Source organism: Talpa europaea, assembly GCF_964194135.1.
Source record: "Talpa europaea genome assembly, chromosome: 6".
Lineage (NCBI taxonomy): Eukaryota > Metazoa > Chordata > Mammalia > Eulipotyphla > Talpidae > Talpa > Talpa europaea.
Window position 1 is genome coordinate 73,333,663 of NC_140072.1, and position 18,721 is coordinate 73,352,383.

Sequence of the window (18,721 nt, forward strand, 5' to 3'; positions counted from 1 at the left end):
CTTTATAGAAATAGGACATCATTCTCTATAGCAATGTATCTTTATGTCTCAACTTACAGTTCACTAGGTTTTTGAATATTCATTTAAGTAGCAGATGCTGAGTGTTCAATATAGAAAACTACTCTCTTCTCTCAAATGTAAATATAAATATATGCTACTTCATACATGTAATCCTCATGGCCAGCTTTTTCTTTTGAGCAGAGAGGTGCGTGCCAGAATGCCAGTAAAAGATGTTCCATCTGTTAAACTGGCTATTTATAAAGATTAGTCCCTTTCTTCCCCTTGAGCTAGTCAATGTGAACATTTAGAGGGAAAAGGAAAGAGTCCCCACTCCCTTATGATAAATCAATTACCACTGAAGTGTTTGACATAATTTTGAGTACTCTTATTGTTTGCAATGCTAAAATTACTCAGAATGTTAGATTTTTTCCTTAATTAATCTAACTTAGTAACTGAAGGAATGCCAACAAGAACATACACTTCATTTTTGTGAGGGTGAAATATGAAAGCACTTTATAGCTATTATATAGTTAAAATGATTTTATTCATTAATAATACTATATTATTTCAGAAACCAACAAATTACAATAAAAAGTATGAGGAAGAAAGATGGGAAATAAGGTTTGAGGTAAGTAATGTCAGATAATTAAGAAACCTTGGATACTTTATAATACAAAGGATCTGATACAAGATCAGGAAGTAAGATTTTTTTTCTAATAGCTTTATTGAGACACAATTTCCATATCATAAAACCCATCATTTTTAAAATGTGCAATTCAGTGATTTTTTTAAATATATTAACCCCAAAAAAGAAGCCACATACCAACAATAGCCACTTCCCAATCTCTCTTTCCCTAGTTTCCTAGAAAGCACAAATCTTCTGTCTCCATGGACTTTCCTATTGGACATTTCATATAAAAGGAGTCATACAATACATAGCCCATTATGATTGACTGCTTTCACTAAGCGTGTTTTCAAGGTGTATTAGTATTGTAGTGTGTGTCCTTTTTATTGCTGAATAATACTCCATTATGTAGTTAATACCACATTTTGTTTATCATTCATCTGTTGATGGAAATGAATTGTTTTGTGGGGTTTTTTTTTTTGCATTTGTGAATAAAGCCAGTGTAAACATCCATGTACAAGTTTGTATGTGGACAACTGTTTTCATTTCTCTTGGGGATAGACCTAGGAATGGAATTACAGAATCATAATGTGACCCTGTTTACCATATTAAGGAACTACTTAGCTGTTTTCCAAAGGCAATGTATAGGTGTCCAATTTTCACCATATCCTTACCAACACACTTGTTATCTGACTCTTTTCCTAGCTATCCTAAGACAAGTAGAAAATGATAGTTAGATCATTGTGGTCTTGATATGCATTTTCCTAACAACTGATGATGGTGAGCATTTTTGCATGTGTTCTTTGGCTATTTGTATATTTTCTTTGGAGAAATCTCTGTTCAAATCCTCTGCCCAGGATTTGACATCAAGAACAAAGAAAATTAAACAAGTGGGACTACATTAAAAAACTTCTGTACAGCGAAGACCATCAAAAAAATGAAAAGTAACCCACTGAATGGGAGAAAATATTTGCAAATATGTATCTGATAAGGGATTAATATCCAAAATATATAAAGAACTCATATATCTTAGTAGAAAAACTATTCCATTTAAAAATGGGCAGAAGACCAGGCCCCTGCGCCTGCGACCTAGGCTTGCGGGGAGACAGCGGAGGCCCTCCCTGAGTGAGCAGGAACAAGGTGCCCAGGCAGGGGAGCGGGATTCAAAAGGCGCCATTCCCGCGCCACTGATCTGGGCTACAGCCCGCGTCCTGGAACTGAGGGCTTTGGAACTGAGACCCGGGCGGAGGCCCTCCCTGAGTGAGCAGGAACAAGGCGCCCAGGCAGGGGAGCGGGATTCAAAAGGCGCCATTCCCGCGCCACTGATCTGGGCTACAGCCCGCGTCCTGGAACTGAGGGCTTTGGAACTGAGACCCGGGCGGAGGCCCTCCCTGAGTGAGCAGGAATAAGGCGCCCAGGCAGGGGAGCGGGATTCAAAAGGCGCCATTCCCGCGCCACTGATCTGGGCTACAGCCCTCGTCCTGGAACTGAGGGCTTTGGAACTGAGACCCGGGCGGAGGCCCTCCCTGAGTGAGCAGGAACAAGGCGCCCAGGCAGGGGAGCGGGATTCAAAAGGCGCCATTCCCGCGCCACTGATCTGGGCTACAGCCCTCGTCCTGGAACTGAGGGCTTTGGAACTGAGACCCAGGCGGAGGCCCTCCCTGAGTGAGCAGGAACAAGGCGCCCAGGCAGGGGAGCGGGATTCAAAAGGCGCCATTCCCGCGCCACTGATCTGGGCTACAGCCCTTGTCCTGGAACTGAGGGCTTTGGAACTGAGACCCGGGGCACGAAATTAGGGGCGTGGGTTCCCCACGACGGTGGGGCACAAGGCAGACACAGCACCCCAAAGCCGTTGAGGTGTACCCTACCATCCCCGCTCTGCTCCCTGTCCCACGGGGTGGAAAATCAGCTCCCCAAGGGCTCTAGGAGAGATCTCTGGCACCACCTAGCGACTTGACCCCAGCACAGGCTACTGAAGGAGCTAGTGGCCAGCTGGGGAGTTAGCCCACACCTGGCCCCTTCTGAACAAGTAGTCTGAGCCCACAGGGAGAGCGAGCACCCACAGCCGGGGCAGACCAGGCGCGCAGAAGAGTGTGCCTGAGACCAGAAGCGCAGGGAGTGTGTCCCACATCACCATTTTAGAACAGGGACATTTCTTCAGTAAAGACTACCTGCAGAAGGCTTCCTCAGGAGCCAGAGGTGAGCGGGGGAAGTTCGCCCACGCCAGACCCCCTCTGGCCTGCAGTCCAAGCCCAGAGGGGAGCAGGAACCCAAGGCCGGGGCAGACCAGGCGCACAGGGGAGTGTGTCCCCACATCGGCATTGTAGAACAGGGACCTTTCTCCAGTAAAGGCTGCTTGAAACTGACAGATGACTCCTGGAAGAACCAGAGGGGAACAGAGAAGCCCACCCAAGATGCCGGCAAGTCCCAACAACACAGTGTCCCAACGCATACGGCAAATTAGAAAACAGACAGTAGGGAGGAGAAGAACCACATGCAACCTAGCAACTCTCCAGAGAAAAAGCACACCACAAAAAGAAAGCCAGCCCCCAGATTGCAACGACAATAACTTGGAAGAATTTCTGAGCCTTCCAGAAAGAGAATTTAAAATTGCCGTGATTAAAAAACTGACAGAAGTCATAAAGGAAAACAATGATAAGGGAAAAATAATCAACGATCAGAAGAATGCAATTGAGTCCCTAGAGAGGGAAAACAATGGTCAGAAGAAAGAAATTGAGTCCCTAAAGAGGGAAGTAAAAGAAATGCAGGAGATCAAAGAATTAATGGAAGAACTAAAGAATTCTGGGAAAAGCAATGAAAGCAGAATAGATGAAATGGAAGAACGAATAAGTAATCTTGAAGACACAGAAATAAAAAGAACCAAAACAGAAAAGGAAAGAGAAGTACGAAGGAAAAAGAACGAAGAAAGACTTCGGGAACTATCTGACTCCATGAGGAAAGGAAATATAAGAGTTATAGGAATACCAGAAGGAGAGGAGAGAGATGTAGGAACAGAGAAAATATTCAAAGAGATAATTGAAGAGAACTTCCCAAATGTGAAGAAGGAGCTGAAAATTGATATACAAGAAGCAAGAAGAACACCAAACTTCCACGACGAAAGGAAAAATACAGCAAGACACATAATAGTAAAGCTCCCAAGAATCCAGGACAAGGAAAAAATAATGAAGCTGGCAAGAGGGAAGAAACAGATAACATTCAAAGGAAAACCAATCAGGCTGACATCAGACTTCTCCGAAGAAACACTACAGGCAAGGAGAGAGTGGAGGGACAGAGTCAACAGACTCCAAGAAAACAGATGCCAACCAAGAATACTCTATCCCGCAAAGCTCTCCTTCCTCTTTGAAGAAAGAATATGGACCTTCCCAGACAAACAGAAACTCCGGAATTTCATTGCAACTAAACCCCCACTCCAAAAAATACTACAAGGAGTCCTAAAGCCAGAACCTCAGAGCGACGAATAACAATGAAAGAAGGCCAAAAAAAAAAAAAAAAGTTATTAAAAAAATAAATAAATAAAATCAAAGGAAAGACAAACACAATGGCAAATACAGATGTTAACATATCAATATTAACTCTAAATGTAAATGGACTAAACTCTTCAATAAAAAGACACAGAGTTGCAGCCTGGATTAAGAAACAAAACCCAACCTTTTGCTGTCTCCAGGAAACACATTTAGCTACAAAAGATAAAAATAGGCTCAAAGTTAAAGGATGGAAAACAATCCTACAAGCAAATGGACCAAAAAAGAAAGCAGGAACAGCTATACTTATATCAGATAAAACAGATTTCAAACTCAAAAAGATAAAAAGAGACCCCAATGGTCACTACATTATGATCAAGGGGACAATACTTCAAGAAGAAATAACACTCATTAACATATACTCACCAAACGAAGGAGCACCAAAATATATCAGACAACTGTTGTCCTCTCTGAAAACAGACATCAGAGAAAACACATACGTAGTGGGAGACTTCAACACACCACTATCAACAATGGATAGATCAACAAGACAAAAAATAAGTAAAGAAACCAAAGCTCTAAATAAAGACCTAGAGCAATTGGGCTTAACAGACATCTATAGAACACTAAACCCCAAAAAAACGGAGTACACATTTTTCTCAAGCGCACACGGATCATTCTCCAGGATCGATCACATACTGGGGCACAAGACAAACATCAACAGATACACCAAGATTGAAATCATATCAACCATCTTTTCTGACCATGAAGGCATCAAACTAGAAATAAACCATAAAAAGAAGGCAAGGAACTTTCCTACCTCATGGAGATTAAAAACCACACTACTGGAAGACCATTGGACTAATGAGGAGATCAAAGAAGAAATTAAAAAATTTTTTGAATTGAACGACAAGGAGGACACCAATATCCTAAATGTATGGGATGCAGCAAAAGCAGTAATAAGAGGAAAATATATAGCAATAGAAGCTCACATCAAGAAACAAGAAAGAACGCAAAGAAACAACCTAATCTCGAAGCTCAAAGATCTAGAAAAAGAACAACAAAAAAACCCCAAAACCAGTAGAAGAAAAGAAATAATAAAAACCAAAGCAGAAATAAATGAAATTGAAACTAAAAAAACAATCCAAAAGATCAATGAAACCAAGAGCTGGTTCTTTGAAAAAATCAATAAAATAGACAAACCCCTAGCCAGGCTCACAAAGGAAAAAAGGGAGAAAGCACAAATAAACAGGATCATCAATGAAAGAGGAGAAATCACAACGGACACAGCAGAAATCAAAAGAATAATCAGTAACTACTATGAACAGTTATATGGAAACAAGTTCAACAATCTAGAGGAGATGGACAAATTCCTACAACTCTACAATCACCCAAAGCTAGATAAAGAAGAAATAGAACACCTAAACAGACCAATTACAATTAGCGAAATTGAAATGGTAATCAAAAACCTCCCCAAAAACAAAAGCCCAGGACCTGATGGATTTACAAATGAATTCTACCAAACATTCAGAGACGAATTAGTGCCTATCCTTCACAAACTCTTCCAAAAAATTGAGAAGGAAGGGACAATACCAAACACGTTCTATGAAGCCAACATTACACTAATACCAAAACCGAACAAGGACAACACAAAAAAGGAAAACTACAGGCCAATCTCCCTAATGAACACTGATGCAAAAATCCTCAATAAAATTTTAGCTATCAGAATCCAACAATGTATCCATAAGATAATTCACCACGACCAAGTTGGATTCATTCCAGGGGCACAAGGATGGTTTAACATCCGAAAATCAATCAACGTTATCCAACACATCAACAAAAAGAAATATAAAAACCATATGATAATATCAATAGATGCTGAGAAAGCTTTCGACAAAGTGCAACACCCATTCATGATAAAAGCCCTTGAAATTCTTGGGATACAAGGAACATACCTCAACATCATAAAGGCCATCTATGACAAGCCAACAGCCAGTATCATTCTCAATGGTGAAAAGCTGAAAGCAATTCCATTAAGATCTGGAACAAGACAAGGATGTCCACTCTCACCATTGCTTTTCAATATAATACTGGAAGTCCTAGCCAGGGCAATAAGACAAGAGAAAGACATACAAGGAATCCAAATAGGAAAAGAAGAAGTCAAACTATCACTATTTGCAGACGATATGATATTATACATAGAGAACCCCAAAAACTCCACAGAAAAGCTAATTCAACTCATCAATCAGTTCAGTAAAGTGGCAGGATACAAAATCAACACGCAAAAGTCAGTAGCCTTCCTATACACAAACAATAAATCTGAAGAAGAAGAAATCAAAAAGACCATCCCTTTTGTTATTGAAACAAAAAAAATCAAATATTTGGGAATAAATCTAACAAAAGAGGTAAAGGACCTATACAAAGAAAACTATAAAACACTGTTAAAAGAAATAGAAGAAGACACAAAGAAATGGAGAGACATCCCCTGCTCATAGATTGGAAGAATAAACATTATTAAAATGGCCATCCTTCCAAAAGCAATATACAGATTCAATGCTATTCCAATCAAAATTTCAATGTCATTCTTCAAAGAAACAGAACAATTATTGATGAAATTCATATGGAATCACAAAAAACCCCGAATAGCCAAAGCTCTCCTGAAAAAAAAAGAAGGGAATGGAGGCATCAGACTCCCAGACTTCAAACTATACTACAAAGCCATAATCATCAAAACTGCATGGTATTGGAACAAGAACAGACATACAGACCAATGGAATCGAATAGAAAATCCAGAAATAAACCCACAGATTTATGGTCAACTAATCTTTGACAAAGGAGCAAAGACTATGCATTGGAGCAAAGAAAGTTTGTTCAATAAATGGTGCTGGGAAAACTGGGTCGCTACATGCAAAAGAATGAAGCTTGACCACCACCTCACACCATACACAAAAATCAACTCAAAATGGATTAAAGAACTAGACATAAGACCTGAAACCATAAACTATATAGAAGGAAATATAGGCGAAACACTACGTGATTTGCACATCAAAGACATCTTTACAGACACATCACCCAAAGCAGTGATAGTGAAGGCAAAGATAAACAGCTGGGACTATATCAAATTAAAGAGCTTTTGCACAGCAAAAGAGACAATAACAAAAACAAAGAGAAACCCCACCAACTGGGAGAACATTTTTGCACCCAACACTAATGATAAAGGACTGATCACAAAAATCTGCAAAGAGCTGATGAGACTCAACAACAACAAAGAAAATAATCCAGTCAAAAAATGGGCAGAAGAGCTTAAAAGAAACTTCTCTGAAGAGGAAATGCAAATGGCCAACAGGCATATGAAAAAATGTTCAACATCACTTGTCATCAGGGAAATGCAAATCAAAACTACCATGAGATACCATCTTACACCAGTGAGAATGGCACATATTAAAAAAACTAGCAACAACAAATGTTGGCGAGGGTGTGGAGAAAAAGGAACTCTTCTGCACTGTTGGTGGGAGTGCAAACTGGTCCAACCACTGTGGAAAGCTGTGTGGAGATTTCTGGACCTACTAAACATAGAGCTTCCATATGACCCAGCAATTCCACTCCTAGGTATGTACCCAAAGGACACAGAAACATCAATTCCAAAGAACACCTGCACCCCTATGTTTATAGCAGCACTGTTTACAATAGCTAAGCTTTGGAAACAACCCAAATGCCCAAAAATAGATGACTGCATCAAGAAGATGTGGTACATATATACCATGGAATATTACTCAGCATTCAAAAAAGATAAACACATGCAATTTGCTGCAACATGGATGGCGCTGGAAGGGATCATGCTCAGCGAAATAAGCCAAAAAGAAAAAGAAAAATACCGGATGGTCTCACTCATAGCAGGAATCTAGAAAACTTAAATAAGGGACCAGGAAAATGAATAACTATAAGAAAGTGAAAATCAAAATCAACAAAAAACTATGAACCAGAGACACTTTTAGGGGGGCGGGGGCGGGAGGGGAGGGATTGGGGTCAGAATGGGGGGCTGCAATTGTATGGGGAATATAACAATAAAATTTATAAAAAAAAAAAAAAAAAAAGAAAAACCAGAAATAAACCCACAGATTTATGGTCAACTAATATTTGACAAATGAGCAAAAAATATGCATTGGAGCAAAGAAAGTTTGTTCAATAAATGGTGCTGGGAAAACTGGGTCGCTACATGCAAAAGAATGAAGCTTGACCACTACCTCACACCATGCACAAAAACCAACTCAAAATGGATTAAAGAACTAGACATAAGACCTGAAACCATAAAATATATAGAAGGAAAAATAGGCGAAACACTACATGACATGCACCTCAAAAACATCTTTAGAGACACATCACCCAAAGCAGTGATAGTGAAGGCAAAGATAAACAGCTGGGACTACTTCAAATTAAAGAGCTTTTGCACAGCAAAAGATAATATAACCATAACAAAGAGAAACCCACCGACTGGGAGAATATTTTTGCACACAACACTAATGAAAAAGGACTGATCACAAAAATCTACAAAGAGCTGATGAGACTCAACAAAAACAAAGTAAATAATCAGTCAAAAAATGGGCAGAAGAACTAAAAAGAAACTTTTCCAAAGAGGAAATGCAAATGGCCAACAAGCGTATGAAAAAAAGGTTCAATATCACTTGTAATCAGGGAAATGCAAACCAAAACTACTATGAGATATTATCTTACACCAGTGAGAATGGCACATATTAAAAAAACAAGCAACAACAAATGTTGGTGAGGATGTGGAGAAAAAGGAACTCTCCTGCACTGCTGGTGGGAGTGCAAACTGGTCCAACCACTATGGAAAGCCGTGTGGAGATTTCTTGACCTACTAAAGATAGACCTTCCATATGATCCAGCCATTCCACTCCTAGGTATTTACCAAAATGACACAGACAAAATAATTCAAAAGGGCACCTGCACCCTTATGTTTATAGCAGCACTGTTTACAATAGCTAAGCTATGGAAACAACCCAGATGCCCCAAAATAGATGACTGCATCAAGAAGATGTGGTACATATACACCATGGAATATTATTCAGCAATCAAAAAAGATAAACACATGCAGTTTGCAGCAACATGGATGGAGCTAGAAGGGATCATGCTCAGCGAAATAAGCCAGAAAGAAAAAGAAAAATAGTGTATGGTCTCACTCAGAGCAGGAATTTTGAAAACCTAAATAAAGGACCAGGAAAAAGACTAATACAAAGTGAAAATCAAAATCAACAAGCAACTATAAACCAGAGACACACTATGGGGTGGTGGGGAGGACCGGGGAGAAGAAGGATTAGGGTCAAAATAAGGGGGGGGGGTACAATTGTATGGGGAATATAACCAAATTGAAAATGCATACATTGTGCAAAAATGAAAAATGATGTAGGAATTAAATAAAATATTAAAAAAATAAAGTTTTTGTAACTATGTGAGGTGAATGATTAAACTTACTGTGGTTATATATATGTGGTTATATACATGTACATACACGCATATCACATCATTGTGTTGTACACAATGTTAAGTGTCCATTATATATCAATAAAACTGAAAAACATAAAAAGGAGTAAAAAATGTGCCCTTTACCCATTTTTATTTGGGTTGTGCTTCTGTTGTTGAATGGTAAATTTTTTATGCAAGTCCCATATCAGAGAAATGATTTTCAAATATTTTCTCCCATTCTGTGAGTAGGCTTTTTATATTCTTGATGCTATCCTAAAGCACTAAATATTTTAGTTTTGATGAAGTCTACTTCATCTGTTTTGTCTTTTGCCACTTGTGCTTTTTTTTGTGCAGAAAGTAAAGGTTTTAATTAGTAAGAGTTATATCATTTTAAGTAGAATTTCATATGACTATAAAAATAGTGCATGCTTTTGTCAAGTGTCTTGGAACAAAGCAGTAAAATGCAACAGTGCATAGTCACTTTTTGCTACATGCTTTAGTGTTTCAGATATATTTTGTTTTGGTTTGCTACCATTTGGGGATGTTAAATAGTAGTCTATAAATTTTAATTTATGACTTTACTCTTTATGTTACTGTATTGAAGAATTATAAAAAAACTTAAAGAAAATCATGCACGCACATTTTTATGTATATTTCCTTTTAACTATGGCTAACTGCCATGATCTTCTTGAGAGTCACTTAATTTCTTATTATCCTTATGCTTTTATAGAAAGCATATACTTTTTTGATAATTTTGACACACTTAAATCTTGGGATTTCAATTATTTTTTGTTTGTATTATCAACTAAGTACTTAATCTAAAAATAATAAAATAATACAGAAATGTGAAAGGCATTCTGAAGCTCAAACAGTCCAGTCCCACTCAGCAATGGCAAGTTTATTACAATATTTGTAACCAGCTCTTCTTGAATGTTATGTATATTTAAATATGTATACAAAAATAAACATTTACGTGGATTGGCTTTGTTTTCAGAAAATCTTTAATGGGGAGGGGAAAAAAGCGTACTATAAAGATCTTTTGTTAACTCATCACATTGGTCCCAAATACAACAAAAAACATTTTTTGGTTTTCAGTATCTAAGAGAACTTGCTTTCTGCTAATTGAAAGTATATTGGCATTGTAATTAATTTGAATAATATAGTATATTTTTGTAATAGTCATTCTGAAATTTGAATTTGTTTATTGAATGTCTTATAGGAATTGCTTTTGTCTGAAACAGAGACTCCTATTTTACCACCATATTTGTCTTCATCTCTGCCTCCCCCAGAAGAACTTTATGCTGTTCAAGTTAAGCATGTTGTATCACCTAATGAAGTATGTAATCTAATTACTTGGTGGTTAAAAATATAACAAGCAATATTGGTCTTAAATTCTGATTTTAAATAACTAAAAATGGGTGACCTTTATTTTGCACACCCCATATTCTCTTCAAAAGTTTGTTCATATTTAAAAGGCAAGTGTTGCTTAACTACTTGTTGGGTTCCCAGTGTGTGACTTTAGTTATTCTATTCCCATCTATGAAATCCTAAACATTTCCCCTATGGTCTTCATGCATTCAATTCTAGGTGCTCTTTTACCAACTCTCTGTTTTCCAATTCCACTTAATGCCTTCTAATAAACTGTGCCACTTTCATTTTGTCTGCTGCTCCCCACTAAAATAATGACTCCATGAAAACAGATTTTTATGTTTTGGTCACTGATGGCTGTACCCCCAGAATAAAAGAGTGCCTGATATGTAGTAGCTACTCAAAAAATATTGATTAAATGAATAAGGCACTAAAAAATTCTTGGCTAACAAGAAAGGGAGAAGTGATAAATTTAGTAGCAAAGGCCATTTTACACAGTAAATCATTCTTTACAGGCAAGGGCAAAATTTGCTCTGTATATTCATCAGGGAAAATAGTAAGGTACAACTATTACTGGTTTTTGTAATGATTTTTTTGGTGCCTGTCTTAGATAAATTTAGCTACTTAACACACATGAAAAGAATCTGAGGGCTGCTTAAAGAGCTGTCCTAAGATTGCAATCAAGATGTTGAGGGTGCGACCACAGAGGGAGGCTCAGGTTCTTCCCTGTGGGCCTTTCCAAAGGTCTGCTCACCACATGGCTATTTGCTTCCCTTAGAGCACCATCATCAAGAACCATCCAGATAGAATAACAGGTCTCTTATAATCTGGCCTCAGCAGTCACATGATTCTGTTGTGTTCTTTTGTCACAGAGGTCATGTCTGGTGTGATGTGGGAGAGCCATTCTACAAGGCATCACCAGGGCCATCATTGGAGGCTGCCCCATTATTTTTGTCTATAAGATACTAAAAGTTAGAAATTTGAAACTCTTTTCCTTCTCTTCCCTCTGCCTCCAGGTGTATATTTGCCTTGATTCTGTAGAAAACTGTAATCTGTTTAGCCAACATAGTGACACAGATGACAGTGGAGTCAGTTGGGAATCCGAGTTTGAGAGCCTTGATGAAGCCTTGCGGATGTTTAATAAGAGCGTGGAGACATTTCCTCCTCTGACAGATTTCAGGACAGGTATACTACATTTTCTGATTGAAAACATTTTCTTAATAATTTGTTGTTTTAATGGGCTAATGAAATTAGGTTCTTTCTAGTGTTAACTGACATTTTTTTCCTTTGAACTTTTTTTTTAAATTGATGTAACACTGCTTTACTGTATATGATTCAGAGGTATAGGATCACACCTCTTCCCAATGTATGTCACGACACCACATCCACCCCCAGGGCACCCATAGTCCTCCACCCAGTCCATTGATCTCCCTCCACACTTTGTTCTCTACCCTTCTCTGGTAGCTTCAATTCTACAGTGAGATTTCTAGAATTGTTGTTTTTATTGAGGCAACATTGGTTTATAATATTGTATGTCATTCAGAGGTATGTTACCATCTCACACTCACCAAGGCACCCAGTCTTCCACTTTAGTCCATTGGGAACCCTCCACACTTTGATCTCCCACTTCCCTTCCCTTTTTGATAGCGTCAATTCTACAAATTTCTAGGTTTGTTATCTGACCTTATTTTTTTTTTCTTGCTCTGCATTCCACATGTAAGTGAAGCCATGTTAACTGATATTTTTGTAACACTCATTTCATATGCATGATCTCTCAGAATCCTCAAGGCACTCTGTGAAGATCTTTCTTATAAGATACTAAGAAAAAGTAACTGCCTTTGGACACTTTCACCTACATTAGAAAATTGACTACAGAAAGATGAGTTTTCTAAGCTTGAAGTTTTATCATTAGATAAAATTATGGAGTTATTCTAAATGACAGTAATTTTAATTACAAGCCACCTAAGCTAATAATTTTGGAATGGGGCCAAGGAGGTCAATTGTGTCCCACCTGTCAGGTAGGTCAAATTATGCTATCATTTTTTTTCCTAATTCATTCTCCTTATTAAATATATGTAAAGCTCCTCTGAGGAAAATACATTTGGTTACTGGTATTGACAATTCCACAGTACCAAGAGTGGCATCTATACATTTTTATCAATATGTGATATAAGAGAGGTATCTATTTTGGATTTTGTACAAATCAGGATAAGGAAAACAGCTTACCAGATTTTCCTCAATGAGATTTTAATTAGCTGTGGCCCCTGTTTGCCTGATACGCAGCACTTGCTCTTACCTCTACCTGGAATGTTCTCCAACCAGACTGTGTAGCAGCCTAGGTCTGTACCCAACTATAGTTTTTCCTGACCCTATCAAGAAGCCTTCTACCCACTAACCCCCATTACTCTCCATCCCTCCACTTCCTGTTGTATATTGCACTGTGAAGCAGAGACTTTGTCCTGTTGTGTCACTAGTAGTGAGAAAGCCTCCTTGCACAAACGGGTGGTCATAAATACTTATTGAATGAACAGAAGAATAAGCTCTTTTTGGGACTTTTTTTTTAAATAAATTCAGATTTATATTATGGAAGGAATAATTCCTGCCTCATTGCATTCTTAAGGGAAGTCACACAATCTGTACAGTATGATAATTGATGAAGTAAAATGAAATTAATAGCAGAAATAGGCACTAGACTAATATCCTTTCCAGAAGATGATGGCCCAAATGAAAGCAGATGTGGAGAGTTTAAGAGGTTGGGACAGTGGAAGGGTGGTCTAAGCAAGCTATGGCCAGCTGATTAGGAACTGAGAAGGGAGACGTGTCTCTCTTCAAAGCTTAGCTCTTAGGAATTAGTTAAAGCAACATTTATTAAGTAGGAACAGAACAGAGCAGAAGTCAACCTATCGCCATTTGTTGTTTAATTCCAGTTGATGGGCTTATGGTTGCTACATTGTCTTTGTACTTTTCTGATTAAAAACATTTTAAGAAAATGAAAGGCAATGTGATTTTTCCCCCTTTTCTCTTTCCAGAAATGCCTTGCCTTGCAGAATATGATGACGGCCTGTGGTATAGAGCAAAGATTGTTTCCATTAAAGAATTTAATCCTCTAGCTGTCCTGGTACAATTTGTTGATTACGGATCAACTGAAAAGCTGACAATAAACAGGTGGTGGTTTCCTTTTTTAAGTTAACTTAGTTGAATTGGGATTCTTAGTTTTAATTTTTAATATAATTATTGGTATTCTGCTTCTTTTAAAGGAGGAAAGGCTATTTTTAAAGCTCTTTACATATTAGGAATTTTTCTTTTAATTTGGTAAAATATACATTCACAGAACTTACGGGTTTTAGTCATTTTTAAGTATTTCATTACTTGGGACTAAATATATTCACTTTAATGTAGCCATCACCACTGTTCATATTCAGCACGTTTTCATAATCCCAAACAGAAATTTTGTACCTATTAAACAGTAACATTCCATTCCCTTTCCTCCAGTTCCTAGTCCGTCAGTTCTACTTTACCTCTATGATTTGCTGTTTGAGGTACTTCTTACAAGTAATCTTGCAATATTTATCCTTTTTTGTCTGGCTTTATTTTACTTAGAATACTGTTATCATTAATGTTACCAGTGATGTTTGTTCAATTGCATTATGTACCAGAATCATCGTTTTTATGGCTAAATGATAATTTTGCCATAAACATTTTGTTTATCCATTTCATGGACATTTGGGTTGTTTCCATCTTTTATTATAATTAAAGCTGCAGTAAACACTGATATACAAATACCTGTTTGAATCCCTTTCCATTGTTTTGGTTATATAACAGAATTACTGCACCATATGGTAATTCTAGGCTTAGAGTCTTGAGGAACTGCCAAACTTTTTTTACAGCAACAACTATTTTACATTCTCACCAATAATTCACAAGGGTTCCAATTTCTCCACATCCTTGACACTTGTTATTTTGGGATTTTGTGTGTTACATTTTCTTTGCAGCAAAAATACACATATCATAACATATACCATTTTAACTTTTTAAATGTATGTTTCAGTAGTGTTTAATTCATATTATTGGACATTCACATTATTGTGCAGCCAATCTCCAGAACTCTTCATTTTGCAAAACTGAAACTGTACCCACTATACACTACTACAACCCTCCATCATCCCCTGACCTGCCACCATTCTGCTTTCTATCTCTATAAATTGGATAATTGTGGATATTACATATAAATGGAATCATAAACTATTTAGCTTTAGTGACTGGATTATTTCAATTAGCATAATGTCTTCAAGTTTCATCCATGTTGTAGAATGTATCAGTATTTTCTCCCTTTTTAAGGCTGAATAATATTCCATCATTGTACATACACCTTTTTATTCTTTCATCCACTTTGATACCAACTTTTGGCTATTGTGAAAATGCTGTTATAAACATGGGTGTACAAATCTGTCTTCAAGACAATTTCAACTCTTGGGTATATATTTAGAAGTGAAATTGCTGGATCATATGCTCATTTATTCTAATTATACTATTTGGAGGAACCGCCAAACTGTTCCACAGGGCTATACCATTTCCAGTCTCACCAAGTGTCCAAGAGTTCTAATTTCTCTATATAATCTAGCATCTGTTATTTTTTGGGTTTGTGTGTGTCTGTGTGTGAAAGCAAGTGAGCGAGCATACACATGCATGCACACATATGCTACAAGTGAGAGGGAGACAGTAATGGACATAAAGTGCTAGCTCCAGAACTCTTCATTTTGCATTTCCCTAATTAGTGGTATGAAGTACCTTTTCATGTGTTTATTGGCCACTTATAGATCTTCTTTGGAGAAAGAGCTGATTATAAAGAAATATATTCTCTCACTCCATAGGTTGCCACTTCACTCTGCTGATTATACCCTTTGCACATTTAAAATTTTTGACATAACCCAAAATATGATTTTTGTTGTTGCCTGTGTTTTTGGTATCATATCCCAAAAGTTATTGCTAAATCCAATGTTATAAGTTCTCCCCATTGACCTTGCACAGTTAAAAAAATATGTACATATTTTTTCTGTGTTTTAGTTTTAGGTATTTAAGAATCTTGTGACAATCTGAGCACTTTAATTTTAAGACTTTCTTTTGTGACAGACTGCGTCAAATTCCTCTTCACCTTATGCAGTATCCAGCCCGAGCCATAAAGGTTCTCTTGGCAGGGTTTAAACCGCCATTAAGAGATTCAGGAAAGACAAGAATACCATATTGTCCCAAATGGAGCATGGAAGCATTGTGGGCTATGATAGACTGTCTTCAAGGAAAGCAACTTTATGCTTCTACAATAGTAAGTCTATCTTAATTAGCCAAAATCTTAAAGTTATTTCAAGGCTCTTATTAACTTCCTGAAATGTTTGCTATCTGTACAACTCTAGATATAAAAATGCTTTAAAGCATATAGAGCCATAAATACTGTAGGATTAATTTTAAGACGTGCTCAAATGATATCTTCGTTTATATTTAACAAACTTTTTACTAACCCTACAATAATAGATCATTGATATAATGAATGGAATAAAAATTATCAAGATGAGTAGCTTATAAGTCAATGAAGGAAACATGAACCACTGATTAATATAGGGTAGAATGAAATATTATAAAAGTGGTATAGGTAATGTGGGGAGTGGGTACAAGGAAGAATGATTATTTCTATCTTGAGAGATCAGAACATGATCTTTGAGTGCCTCTTTTGTAGGCACCCAAGTACTTTTTGAATAAGTAGGACAGGGAAGGCCATTTGAGCTGCATCCTAAAAGATGAGTAGGAAAGATCAGAATGGGAATTCTGATCAAAGTTGTAGAAAGGCATCAATGTACTAATATGAAAATTGCTTCCTTTAGAGGTTTATTAGCACGTCACAAAGGGGCAGTCCACAAGCAGATCTGGCTTGCACCCACATTTGAGTGCTGTGTTTAAAATTGGAAAATTTCACCTAAAAAAAGTTTGTAACTTCTATTTCTAACTTCTGATTAAAAAAATTATAAAATATAGGAATCCCAAGATCTCCCTTCCAAAATGGCAATCAGCTGGAGCGGTGTAGCATTAACCCCTCTAGAAGGAAACATATTCTTCAGTTCTCCCTAGTCCACTCCATTGTTGTTTCAGGCCAAACTGCTCTTGGGATTCCTGTAGTACTGGCTGTGACAAAAGTGAGTTCTTAATGAAACAATGCTATTAGTAGAAAGTACTTTTTGAAAACCTCTGTACATCTCATATCCCTATGCATAGTAGTATAAATAGCTTTGCAAGGTTTTTTAGAAGCCAGTGAAAATACAGGGCAAGTATGTTTTATTCACCTTTATCAGTAACATTCAAATTTTATTCAGCTTATGCATAAATATACAATGTTTTATATTAAGTGAATTTTAACAGGGATGATAGTTTGATACCATTGGTTCCATTTAGGAAAACTTTGGGGAGGAGTTACATTTTAAATAAAGTAGAAGAATGGACAGAATGGGATTTAGCAGTGTGAAACCCATCACAAATACCTTTGAAAGTACAGAGCATAAATTATGAATAAATTTAGTATGTTTTCCCTCCTGTGTGATGTCAGTCATATGGAGGAAGAAAAGGCAGCAAAACATTTTTATTTTGACAATTTTCTTTTCATTTTAGGCTCAGGCACCAGAACAAATAGTGACTTTATATGAAGATGATCAATATCCAGTTCATATGTCACTGGTAGAAATGGGGCTTGCAGACCAAGATGAATAATGTAAGTATCATGACTTTCACTCTGTAGTCAGCATAAAGGCATGTGATTAACATAGCGGAGATTAATGCTAATTGCCCACAAGCACCTTTGGACTTTTCTTTATTTCTCAAAGGAATCACAACAAAATTCAACAGAAATATCTCTTCTAGCTTCTTCCCCAATATCAAAGTGGTCCCATAGATTTAAGAATATTTAGAAGAGCTATTATATCATAGTACCAAACAAGTATGGGAATAAGCAAAAGTGCAGATAATTTACTTTAACTATTATTTTTTAAATTTTATGTATTTTTACATCATTTTTGCACAGTGTATGCATTTTCATCTTGGTTATAGTCCCCATACAATTCCCACCCGCCCTTATTTTGATCCTACTCTTCCCCCCCCCCCGCCCCAATAGTATGTCTCTGGTTTATAGTTGCTTGTTGATTTTGATTTTTACCTTATAATTAGTCTTTTTTTCTGGTCCCTCACTTAGGTTTTATAAATTCCTGCTATGAGTGAGATCATCTGGTATTTTTCTTTTTCTTTCTGGCTTATTTCGCTGAGCATGATCCCTTCCAGCTCCATCCATGTTGCTACAAATTGCATGTGTTTATCTTTTGTGATTGCTGAGTAATATTCCATTGTGTATATGTACCACATCTTCTTGATCCAGTCATCTATTTTTGGGTTGTTTCCATAGCTTAGCTATTGTAAATAGTGCTGCTGTAAACATAAGGGTGCAGGTGCCCTTTTGAATTAATGTTTCTGTGCCCTTTGGGTAAATACCTAGGAGAGGAATTACTGGGTCATATGGAAGCTCCATCTTTAGCTGGTTGACGAATCTCCACACAGCTCTCCATAGTGGTTGGACCAGTTTGCACTCCCACGAGCAGTGCAGGAGAGTTCCTTTTTCTCCATATCCTTGCCAACATTTGTTGTTGCTAGTTTTTTTAATATGTGCCATTCTCACTGGTGTAAGATGGTATCTTAGTGTAGTTCTGATTTGCATTTCCCTGATTACAAGTGACGT

General features: G+C 37.3%; 1 protein-coding gene across 1 annotated transcript in view; it reads left to right on the top strand.

The window, feature by feature from the left end:
- RNF17 (ring finger protein 17) overlaps positions 1–17,706 on the top strand; it is a gene marked incomplete at both ends in the record, with an annotated part of 172,088 nt that extends 154,382 nt beyond the window's left edge. Inside the window, 6 exons of the mRNA XM_084234862.1 lie at positions 572–628; positions 10,808–10,924; positions 11,973–12,141; positions 13,986–14,121; positions 16,087–16,276; positions 17,608–17,706. Coding sequence (XP_084090988.1) covers positions 572–628; positions 10,808–10,924; positions 11,973–12,141; positions 13,986–14,121; positions 16,087–16,276; positions 17,608–17,706 — 768 coding nt within the window. The remainder of the gene's footprint in view (positions 1–571; positions 629–10,807; positions 10,925–11,972; positions 12,142–13,985; positions 14,122–16,086; positions 16,277–17,607) is intronic.
- Between the last annotated feature and the right edge of the window lie 1,015 nt (positions 17,707–18,721).